Source organism: Chaetodon trifascialis, chromosome 17 (genome assembly GCF_039877785.1).
Source record: "Chaetodon trifascialis isolate fChaTrf1 chromosome 17, fChaTrf1.hap1, whole genome shotgun sequence".
NCBI lineage: Eukaryota > Metazoa > Chordata > Actinopteri > Chaetodontiformes > Chaetodontidae > Chaetodon > Chaetodon trifascialis.
In genome coordinates, this window is record NC_092072.1 from 7240981 (window position 1) to 7253128 (window position 12148).

General features: G+C 38.4%; 1 protein-coding gene across 1 annotated transcript; it reads left to right on the forward strand.

The window, feature by feature from the left end:
- The first annotated feature begins 1468 nt into the window (after positions 1 to 1468).
- Positions 1469 to 9758, forward strand: LOC139346045 (uncharacterized). Its single transcript, XM_070984952.1, has 6 exons — positions 1469 to 1570; positions 4186 to 4296; positions 6426 to 6634; positions 7119 to 7218; positions 8268 to 8378; positions 9430 to 9758. The coding sequence occupies exons 1-6, from the start codon at positions 1519 to 1521 to the stop codon at positions 9651 to 9653; spliced, it is 807 nt and encodes a 268-aa protein (XP_070841053.1). The 5' UTR covers positions 1469 to 1518; the 3' UTR covers positions 9654 to 9758.
- The last annotated feature ends 2390 nt before the right edge of the window (positions 9759 to 12148 follow it).

The following is a 12148-nucleotide window of genomic DNA, read 5'->3' on the forward strand; positions in this document are numbered from 1 at the left end:
AAGACCTCACTGATTTAATACTATATTTCAAAATATTCCCAGAACATAATCCTCTAAATGATTCATATAATGGGCTATGGTAGCATAATTTCTTGGAGAGTAAGTTGGGATATGGCAGATGAAACACAAGCAAAGCAGTAGTTAATGGTTTGGCATCATGGGGAAATGTAATTTTTTCGCTTTTGTGCTGAGAGTAAGATGAGATGATTGATACCACTCTCATGCTTGTACAAGAATTGTGAAGCTACTGTTAGCAGCTGCTAGCTTAGCATGAAAACTGGAAACGAGGAAACAGCTAGCCTGGCTCTATCTGGAGGGAGTAAAGTTCGCTTTCCTGCACCTCTAAAGATCACTAATCAGAATTGGCTTTGTTGGTGTGCACATACAGGGAATTTGACTCCTCCATCCTCAGTGTACTTGCATAGGAAAAGAGGGACATACAGCTCAATGAGGACAAATAGAGAGAAAAAAGGAGAAAAGGCTGAACAATAAGTTAAGTAGTGCAAAAATATAAAATAAACAAATATACAATGGAATTTATAATGTGCAGGTATTTAAGTTGCAGTCTGATTAACATGTTATATAATGTTTATTACATGAACAGAAATGTTGAAATGGGAAGTTGTCTTCACAGGCAGTTACGTATGAGTTTCCTGGACAGAAGCAGTGACTCAGCTATGCAACCAGCAGCGATCCATTAAATGGTTCGGCACATGACTCCCAGAAAACCACAATTCGTCATTTTTATGCTTTGTTTTTTGTGCATATTAAACAAATGAGACATGACATGTTAATTTGTGAACTGGGGTTTGTAGCAGGTGTCAGATGTACATTGTGGGGGTTTTTTTCATCAAGTTCATAGCTTAAATTCCATTCACATGTGTCTTTTTATTATCTTTTTCTATTCTTTAAATGGATCTTTGAATTTAAATTAAATCATCCCTTAATAGTTCAGATTCTCTTTCTAGTCCAAGGTGAAGCGTCTATATCATAAGAATAAAGGGAGTATCTTCAACACACAATCCTAATATTTGCTGAGAAATTACTCAGCAACTTTTATTGACTGAAGCTTTGGTCTTTATTGCAATGTAAAGCTTTTGAAAATGATTTTGGTGTTGGTTTGCAATAAGCCAGGAGCTCACAAACACAGGACAGAGACTGTCATCAATCATCTCTTTTTCTCTTTGTTTGGTTTTATAATAGGCTTAACTCTTCAAACAAACCTCTTTTGTTTTGTTTTTAAAGCCCCATAACCATTTTGTAGAATACATCGGAGACTGACCAATGAAAATCGATGTCAATATTATTTTCAGTTATTTTCCATATTCAGATCTAAGCCCCTGATAGCACACCTCTGACATAAAAGCAGATGCCCAGAGCTGATGAAGGTCATTGGAATCCCACTTCACTCCCCTAAGCTGCTGGATCATTGAACGCCTCTTTGACCACCTCTGCTGCACTGGGCTCTTATTTGTGCTGATAATTTCTTGATAAAACACAGATTGGTGTAAGAGCAAGATGATAAAGTTCACCTGGGTTTCTGTGGCATTGATGGCGATGTTTGTTACAGGTAAGAGCATCAGACGGGAGTCACTCTTTTACATTTTGTGTTGACAGAAAGGAGCATTTTCTCCAGATGCTTCTACCAAAGAGCCTTTTAAAAATGTTGTTGTTCAGATCTTAATGATGCAGTTTGAACACTAAATAGCTTTCCTACTGAGAAAATTTCAACTCCTCACTTCTACATTTTTCATTTACAACCCCATTTCCCAAAAAGTTGGGACACAGTTGTAGAACATTGATAGAAAGTGACGTTTTGCAAAACATTGAAAGCCCATATTTAATTGGAAATAGGACAAAATGTGCACAGAGAGGTTTGATTGTTTTTTGAAGGTTATATCCTCATTTTGAATTTGATGCCAGCCACACGTTTCCGAAAGGTTGGGACAGTGGCAACAAAAGATTCGACAAGTTGGTCATTGGGTATGACTGGCTATAAAAAGAGGAACCCAGAGAGTCTTTCTGAAGTGAAGTCTGTAGTACATAATGTCATTAAAAGATTCAGAGAAGCTGAAGAAATATCTGTACGCAAAGGACAACACCAGTACGGGATGCTGTGGTCTTCAGGCTGTCAGGTGGCACTGCATTAAAAACAGACGTGATTGTGTAGTGGACATCACTGCACGGGCTCAGGAACGCTTCCAAAAACCATCATCTGTGAACAGAGATAATCACTGCAGCCACAAACGCAAGTGGAAACTCTAAAATACATAAAGGAAACCGTCCCGAGGTCATTTAAGATGGACTGTGGTGAAGTGGAAAACTGTTCTGTGGTCTGACGAGTCAACATTTGAAATTCTATCTGGGAATCAGGGACGCTGCATCCTCCGGGCTGAAGAGGTGGAGGCACTATCCATCTTGTTACAGGCACACAGTTCAAAAGCCAGCATCCATGAGAGTGTGGGGGTGTATTGGCGCACATCATATGGGCAACCTGCACATTTGTGAGGGCTCCATTAATGCTGAACAATGTATATAGGTTTTGGGGCAACATATGCTCCAAAGTAGACGATGTCTTTTCCAGGAAGGCCTTGCTTGTTTCAGCAAAACAGTGCCAAAGCATATTCTGCATGTCTCCCATCAGCATGGCCCGCTTAGTAAAAAGCCAGTTAAAAGAGTAAACTGGCCTGCCTGCAATCCCAACTTGTCACCTATTGATCAGAGTGCTGAACATGACCCTGTCCCAGCATGTTTGAAACGTGTTGCTATATGTATATATATAACTTTCCAAAACAAGGAAATGTCTCGGTTTCAACATTTTACATAATGTCTTCTAGTTAAATATGGGGTTTCAGTGTTTTGCAAATCATATTTCTACCCACATTTTACACACTGTCACGACTTTTTTGGAAACAGGGTTGTACTTAGATCATCCAGTTCTAAGTCGTGTTTTATAGAATTTGATTGGTGACCAGTGTTGTGTGTATGAGTAGTCTTCCCTGTAGTGTACTAGTTACTTCTTTCAAAAGTAATTGAATTACTTCACTAATCACTGCATATAAATGTAAAGTAACTTTTGCATACTTTTAGATGTATGCTTCAATTCAATTCTCTTAGTAACGCTGTAGTGATAGGAGTTATGAATACTCTCAACCCCCAGGTGGCAATAACAAGAAGCATTCAGATGTGTAAACTGCATTTGCATTGTGTTGGTTAGACAGTAGGATTTAGAAGGAGACTCACACAAGGCTGGACGTTAACATGTTGACCAAGCTTTGCTACAAATAAAGGATTTTATGTGATGAACGCACTTTCTTCAGGTTGTTTTAGAAAAACAAGCTCACCTTGCCCACACTGTCTTGCACTACTGTAAGGTTGGGTGACATTAAACTGGAAAATCTGGGTGATAGGCTGCATTTGTATGCTTTCATCTGCAGTTGTCCACTATTTGCACTGGAGACAAAAGTAACAAGCACACTTAAAATGTAGAAATTGTAATTGTGTTGTTTAATTGAAACAGTAATGCTGTCTAATTACTACCAAAAGCATTTCTTTGTACTCGTAACACTGTTGGTGACTGTTCTGCTGACTCATGACCTCAGTATGTCTAAAATCCTGACTATGGCCCTGAGGCTTAAATACAAAGCTGTAAGAGCTTGGGTTGGGTGTGGTGAGGAAGCTGTTCTTTGCGCTTTTTGTTAGAGTTAAAAATTATAGATAATTTGTAAAAGAAAATCCTTGCAAAGGTAGAGTGGATGTTCCTGGCACAACTTCACCTGCGAAGGTCAGACAGCGTACAGTAGTTGCTCTGTGCAGGAGTTCTGGTTGTTGAAAAAAAAAAAAAAAGTGTTTTAATTTGAAAAAGCTTTATTAAAATTGTAAGAGCAAATCTGTCTATGATTAAATTTCCTGCGATTTTCACAGAAATAGAAAACATCCATGTAAAGCAATATCACTATCTATCTATCTATCTATCTATCTATCTATCTATCTATCTATCTATCTATCTATCTATCTATCTATCTATCTATCTATCTATCTACATTTAAATCTCTGACATGTTTAATTCTCCTTTGTATAAGCTAATGTATAAAGTTGTCCCTTCTCGCTCATTTGATCTCTTTCTACAGCATTTTCTCTCTTCTCCTGTGCTCTCCTAAATGTCCCCTTCCCTCTGGGTCACAGGTGAGCCGCTGACCTGTAACACCTGCAGATTGGGGATTGCAGGGAAATGTCTGTTCAGCTCCTCTGACACCTGCAGTGACGCTCAGCCGAACTGTTACTGGGGTAAACTAAGTGAGTGGCATTAATGATCATCTGCTGCTCTCTTTAGTCCTTTTACAAGAGGAAAACAACGACGCGGGCAGGTGTGGGCAGACGGGTGTGTGTTTGTAATTACAATGTTACTCAACCCTGCTGGATTTGGAACAGTTTTCTAACCACAAACTGTATAACAGTGCCGAAGATGAAAAACCTGTACTAGAACACGTTAAGGTGTGGCTGAACTTCAGCACACCTTAGCAGGAATTAGAAAGAACCAAACCAATGTTTTTGCATGTTTTATACCTTTCACTCCATATAAACACATACTTTACTTGCTCCTACCACACTTTTACAAAGTAAAGGCTTTACTTTTTATATTTTATGCAGCCTTTGGTCAAAAAATCAACTTGAATCTGATTTAGGCCTTTTAACTTTGGCTGGCAGGTTTATGTGCAGGTGGAAGGCTTGGACGCCAACTTAAAACCTTTTTGAATGAGGAAGCTGAGTCACAGTCAGCTGTTTTTCCCCCTAGGTGACTCATGAAACATGTTTTGGATTACATAGCTCCTCAACCAGCACTTGCATGTGCCAGCTAGGAGGGCTTTTCAAAACAATCAGTGCTTTTATCTGCATTACAACACACATACTATTTATCCTGGACAACTTGAAGAAAAACAGATGAAAGTAGTATTCATATTAGTACAAACTTCTAAATCTTCCTTGTGATAAATGACCTATCTTAGAAAAGTTTCTACTTTCGTGTAGTGGTAATCATGTAGTAGGCTAGTGCCTTGAAAAATTGATAGGACTGTAAAATACAATATATTTTATGAGCCAACACAAGCTAATCTGCTATGCTTAAAGGTCAAACCTCTAATTTTATAGTTTGACATATTTCAAATTAAGCTCATTTGCATTCTTGGTCAGTTAGATGTGAAAATTGATACAACTCTCATATCTGTACCCTAAATGTGAAGCTGGCCAGCTGAAAGTTTGCTTAACGTAGCATAAAGACCAGAAACAGGAGGAAACAGCTGGCCTGACTCCTGTCTAAAATATGCCTTCTGACATACTGTATCTCATTTGTTTAATGAGAAGTTACACAAAAATGTAAAAACAACTAGTTGTGGTCGGTTGTGTTAGCCTACTAGCCAAAAAGCAGTGATAGATAGAACAATAAATTTCCTTGAAAGACCCAGCTGCATGTCATTGACATCTCTGTCTGTGTACACATGAAACAAATGAGATATTAAGTGTGCATAAGCGTGCTAACAATCTTCTCACCTAACTCTCAGCAGAAAAGTGAATAAACATATTTTAACTACACTACTGATAAATGGTCATCAGTATATGTCAAGTACATTTTGATTTGTATAGGCTAAAACATGCTAAGCAACAGTATAGAAATACTGGACTCTAATTTACTACTTTGGACTCAGAAGACAATGAAAAATGTCACTGGTCTTTAGTGGTACTTAGGTTACCAGGTTCAGTCAAGCCAGTGTTTTGGTTTGGTGTCTGTGAATGAGTCAGCTGCACTTTAACACACTGTACTTTTCAGCTATTGTGCTGTTGTTATGACTTGCCCACGTTGTGAAAGGCCACAACTCAGCGTGACATGCCAAAAGCAAACAAGGCAGTCTAAACCCGCTCATGCCACACACAGAGATACAGAGTTCCATTTCATGCCAACATGGTAGTAGTGGGCAGTTACAGTAAAGTTTGAGATAACTAAATCTGACTTAAGTATTTACATTTTCTGCTAATTTGTATTTCTACTCCACTACTTTTCAGAGGCGAATATTGTTCTTTTTACTCCACTACATTCACGCTACAGTTCTAGTTGGGTGTCAGATCAATGTTTTACAGAATAAGATTCTAAAATACAACACATAATTAAGGATGAAATCAGTGGTTCCCTGCGTTTTTGGCTTTTGGCCTCTTAACAGAAAGCAGCGTCCATGTGGGGCCTCTTGTCACATTTCAGATGTCTGTTGTTTGCAGTTTCACCAAGGAGACATCTGCTGTCTGAACATTTCATTTAAATGAATATTTCTCTCATAAATGACACACTGGGTCGGACACAGAGAGATGATGTATACTTTTTATTTTCTATGTAAAAATGTAACACAAAGGCAGCTGATCTTCATGTTCCCCCTCAGCCTTCAACATCAGTAGACTGATGAGCCTGGAGACTCGAGGCTGCCTGGCCTCATCTCTCTGCAACCGGACCAATTCAGGAGCCCTCCTGACTGCCGGGTACACCATCAACAGGACCTGCTGCAGCACTGATCACTGTAATGGAGCCACATCCATCCACCTCCCACTAAGTGCTGCTATGGGTTTCGCCCTAATGGCCATTTGGAGCACCTGAGGCCTGTAAAACAAATAATAAAGATCACATTCCTGAGTGGGTATTGCTTTTGCTTGATGAACATTGATTTCTATATTATGATTCTTGTAGCTTCTATGCCTTTGGGGTTTTAAGAGAGAATATATACACGGTATCAAAGCTTAATGCAATAACATATTGTCTGTCTTTGCATCTTCATCTACCACAAAGGAAACTTTTAACTGCATGAAACTCTTCACTGCATGCAAATAAATTATGTGAACAGATAATAATAGTTGTTCATGCTCAGACTTAATGACTGTGAGTTTTTCTCCTGGCTTGGTTGGCTTGGCTGGTTTGAGCTGAGTTTTCCAGAAGTGACAGGAGACTTCCTTGTCACACTGCTTGAACGCAAAACCTGATGAACCTCATTCTTGCATGTCGCTTTTCCACCGAACTGCACCTGAAGTCTTGTCATTCCTCAGAAGCTCACTTGGCTGAGACAGGTATTTAGTCCTCTAAGTTCATTTCCAAAAAAAAGGAGTCCGTTAACCTCAAAACCACAAGAAGGATGAATAACTTCTGTAAAGCAGTGATTGTCCTGACTGCTTTTATCACAGCAGGTACGTGTCTGACTCCAGAGGTGAAAATGGGAGAATCAATACGCTAACAAATAGAGGATTTAAGAAGAAAACTATGCTTGTATTCACCTTAAAATGTTATTGTTGTGGACTAAAAATGTGTTTTATATCAAAACTCTTTATAATTAAACTTTATTTCTTCTGACCTCTGTACCAACGAAATATGAGGTTCATGTCTTTGTTAGGCACCATCTAATGCTATCATTGGAGGAGCAATGTGGTCAAAGGAAAGTCTTTTGCGCCCAGTATGTTGTTCAGGACAAACTCTCGGGACTGACAAAGACAAAGATCAGCGGTTATATGAATTATGAATTGCTGTTACAATTAAGTTTCAGGTGATTTCACTGTGCTGCAGCTTAATGACTTTCAGTCTGCTGTTAAGTGTTTGCAACAGATCTACCAGGGAATTCCTGTTCAAATGAACTGTAAAATAAACTGAATTTGATACAGATTATGAGACTGTGATATATACGAGGGCAAAAGAAAGCTTTAGGAGAGCAACTGGCCCCATGAATTTGAATGAGAACCTGTTTAAGAAGTATGCTGTGGCTGTAAAGAAAGAAAAATAAGGGTATATGTATTTAGAAAATAAAGGAAGTGTATACAGAAGAGAATTGAAACAAGCCACTTATTTGCCTGAACTACTACATTCCAAAGTTTGTGTGCTCCATCACTCTTCTAGTCTTCTCAACTCACGCTTCAACCAAGTTTATAAAAATTACAGAAGATCAGGTGTAGATAATAATATTAATTATAACTGTCTTTAGACAAGTTTGTGCTTAAGAATGAAACAGAGTAAATAAAATGAATAAAAAAGCTGAGAAAGAATGATGGAGTAATCGTAGTCTTTAAAGGGTGTGATTGTAGGTAAAATGGTACAAAATCATACTATTTAAACTAAGAACTCGGTCTTTGAGGTATATTTGGAAGATTACAGCTCAGTGGTTGGACAAAGAAAAGTCCAGAAACAGGTCGAAACTGCTAATCAGAATCTGATTATCACATTTTTCTTCTTTCTTTCCATTGAACAGCACAATGCCTGACCTGTCGTCAGTGCTACATTGGTATATTCGGGACGTGTCTGTTTGGAACCGATACCACATGTAATAATGCGACTGAGAGCTGCTACAGTGGAGAAGCACGTAAGGAAACCTCTACAACACAATATACTGTGACTACCATAAAAAGGCTGAAATTTTACTTGAACATATAGAAAAGTACATTAAAATAGAATATAATGATATCACCATAGCCAAATTATCAGAATCATGACTAACAAGCTGGAATGTCAAATTTTTCTTCTTCTTCTTCTTCTTCATGAAAACCTGCTTAGAAGAAGCAATATGTATAACTTAAGATATTTGAGCTTCAAAGTAGATTCAGCAATCTCACATCAAGATCCATTATGTAGCTGTTTTGTAGCCTCTGACTTTATCACATGGTCTTCATTTGCCCAGTTGACATGCAGCCATAGATGTTCAAACTTTCCGTGAAAATTTGATTAAACTAACATGGAAAGTTGAACTTCTACAGTTTCATGCCAATTAAACAAACTCTGCTAACACAGTAGTTAATGATTGCAAATAGTAAAAAGATGAGACACCATAACAAATTGTTGCGAAAAAATGTACTGTAAAAATGAGCTGGTACAACACCAAAAAATGAATTTGTAAAAGTGTAGACTAGCAGTTAAACTAGCAAGAAACAAGAAATCACAAGTGAAAAACCAACATTGAGTTCAACAGGAAGTAGCCAGTAGTTAAACAAGTACACATTATGGTGCTCAAGAGTAAAAGCAAAAACAATAAAAACATGAGGCAGCGAGCCCGACATTAATGAACAGTTGGCTAGAATGTTATGTTACGTAGCAACACATCAGCTTCAGTAAGCTAGCATGGCTAGCTTGGATAGCAGTAAATTGAATTAGCAAATCAACAATCAAAAAACAGTTATGATTAAAAGAGTACCTACAGATAATGCTCCAAAAAGGACAGTTAATGCGAAGATAAACGATGCCTGTGAACACTGTCTTGGTTGCAGAGCTAACAATGTCACTTAAACTGGTACAGAACTCATCAGTAGTTGCTGCTATAGCAACACAACGTTCAACTGAAACCATTTTGATGATGGCGGGAAAAATGTCATAAATTCGCTCCCTTTAACGTTTACATTTGCTATTTCCAATCCTCGCAGAGTTCAATGCTACAGGATCGCTCACCCTGCACAACCGCGGCTGCGTGGACTCCGACCTGTGTGGGAAGACGCTGACCGGTAGCATCCTGGGAGCTGGTTACACCAGCACTTACCAGTGTTGTACAACAGATCTTTGTAATGGAGCCACTTCTGTCCAGCTCCCTCTGGTTGTGGCCCTCTGTGCTGCCATCCTGTCCTCTGTGTGGGGCATGTGGGAGTTGTAGTTTTCCATGATCTGCCTGTTTCCACAGCTCCCTAAGTGGATTTATCTTAAGGCTACTGTGTCTTCACTATTAAAATTTAAAAAAAAAAAAAAAAAACAGATTCAGGGCCATCAATTATATTCTTTTCTTTTGTGTTTTTTATTTTAAGTAACTTAGAGAAGTTTTTCATTCTGAAGTTTGAGGTTGATTCCAAAAATGATTAATAGAAACATTCAGTGACACTGCCGCAGAGCATAAATTAGTTTTAAAGTCCTCCACAAAACAAAAACGATACGATCGGTGTCCTGGAGTTAAACTGAAGGGTGTGGGGTACATAGAAAAAGACAATAGTGTGAAACAGGCTCATATGTAACCTGATAGACAAACAAGGCAGATAACAGTGATTTCCTGTATGGGTGAACTGGTCTTTAGAAATACCAGTGGACATGAGAAGCTATTATTATTCACAGTGACACACAACAGGTTTGCTTGCACTTAAGAAGGATCTGTGGTGACTTGTTCTCAACACTGCTACAGTCTGCAACACTGACAACATGGTAATCTCTTTAATCCCGCCTCACCACCCCACCTGAAGTGAAAACCCTCCGATGCCCTCTAGTGCACAGTATCACAACTTCAGCATCTTGACTAAATACTATTAAAATGAGAACCCTCTGCACAACTGATACCTCGGTTATCTCAAAGTCTTAAACTCTCTTTAGAACTGGCTTGCTTACATTTTTGCAATTAAATAATAGGTATTGATAACATTCACAAACTTTCGCAAAAAGACTAAAAGAAAATGTCACTTGAAATTTAAACACAAAAGACAATAAGGAAGACAAACACATCTTGTGTAGGTCATTATTTTCCATTCTTTGACTGTGAAGAATACAGGTTTAAGGTCTTCTCATCTGTCGTATTAAATGGTGACTGTAAAAGTTCTCTCTTAACTCATGGAAACAGTAAATAAATAAAATCAAATAATCCAATCTTAAATAAAGTCTATGTTAAAGCTGGATTGAATGCTGGTGTTTTTGTCCTGTTTTGTTGTTGTTGTGTTCTTAAATAATCATAGGTTACAATAGTTAAATAATCAACCAGTGAAGAAACATTTCTGATCAGAAATGCTTGTATCATGTTGAAAAAGGAAACCTCTCAGTAACTGCATTCAGTCATCCTCAAACTGTCCCCAAGACATTTCTCTAGGACTCCTGGAAGTCCCTGGATCCCACTTTGGACCTCCATGACAGGGAGCACACTGCATCTGAATTAATGGTGTCACTGTCAGTGCTGCATGCTCATTGGACTGGCAAACCAGCAAGATTTCCCTCATAACATTTTATTGATTTTCCAGATTTTTGGACCAGACAGTTTTTTATGTCTCATTTATCCCCTGGGAGCAAGAAGCGAAGTAGACGGCCCCCTCTACTGGCTCTGTACAAGCCACTCTGTGTATTATGAAAAGAAATAATTTTCAACAAAATCTATATATTGTTTACATGGTGGCAGTTTCTATTTCCCAGAGTACCCAACACAGTAAGGTGCCATTTATTCATTTGACCCTAAGCTTGTGCTGCACTGCCTTGCCCCTTTATGATCAATTATGACTGCTTCTTCCAAAACATCCAGCACACAAGAACACTAAAATATGAGTCTGCACAAGTGGTTCAATACTGATCTCAGTTCATGTCCTCTTTTCTGGACTGAAAAACAAATCAAAATCAGAGGGTATAACACTTGGAGAGGAGCTGTTGTGTATGAGTATTTTTACTTTTGATAGTCTTTTTCTTTCTGATAGCATTTATGTACTAATGTAAATTGTGAAGATAAGACTTTATTGATCCCACACCAGGGAAATTAAGTCGTTAAGCCAGTAAGTATTACAAAAACAGCGGCACAAAGGGGTCAAGAAAAAAAAGTGTACATGAATCAGAATAGAAAAACAATTGTGTATAAGTACATTGCGTACAGATTATAAAAATACTAAATGCTATAAAAATCCTGCTGCCCATGAAAATACTATTACCATATTCTTATGAGAAAAACAACTAAAATCATATGTTGTAATGCAGGACTTTTACTTTTAATAGAGTATTTTTACACCGTGGTATAGTTGTTACTTCAGAACTTAAAAGCGTAAAAGCGGGTCGACGCATAAGCGAACTTAGAGCCTGCTAAGGGCCCCCGTGGCCACCAGAGGCCCCCAGAGCGCTTTGAGAGAGAGAGAGAGAGAGAGAGAGAGAGAGAGAGAGAGAGAGAGAGAGAGAGAGAGAGAGAGAGAGAGAGTGTATGTGCGTGCGTGTGAGGGAGATTTTGTAAGTTTGATTGGCGCATGTGCTGTAGCAACTATCTAATTATTATGCTGCTACAGAATGATTTTTATGGTAAAAACGAAACGCTCCCACAAGAAAAATGAAGAGAACGAAGACAGAGAGCAGAAGTCGGGATTCAGGTATTTGCCGAAGTTATGAGAAGGGACAGATAATTAAGAATTTGTCATAGACAGCATCTCA

What these genes read in the sequence shown, in the direction of transcription:
- LOC139346045 (XM_070984952.1), top strand. Translation starts at nt 1,519, where the DNA reads ATGATAAAGTTCACCTGGGTTTCTGTGGCATTGATGGCGATGTTTGTT. An exon ending in TAATGGCCATTTGGAGCACC is followed by an intron (nt 6,635 to 7,118) that starts TGAGGCCTGTAA and finishes TAGTCCTCTAAG; the next exon opens with TTCATTTCCAAAAAAAAGGA. An exon ending in GACTGCTTTTATCACAGCAG is followed by an intron (nt 7,219 to 8,267) that starts GTACGTGTCTGA and finishes TCCATTGAACAG; the next exon opens with CACAATGCCTGACCTGTCGT.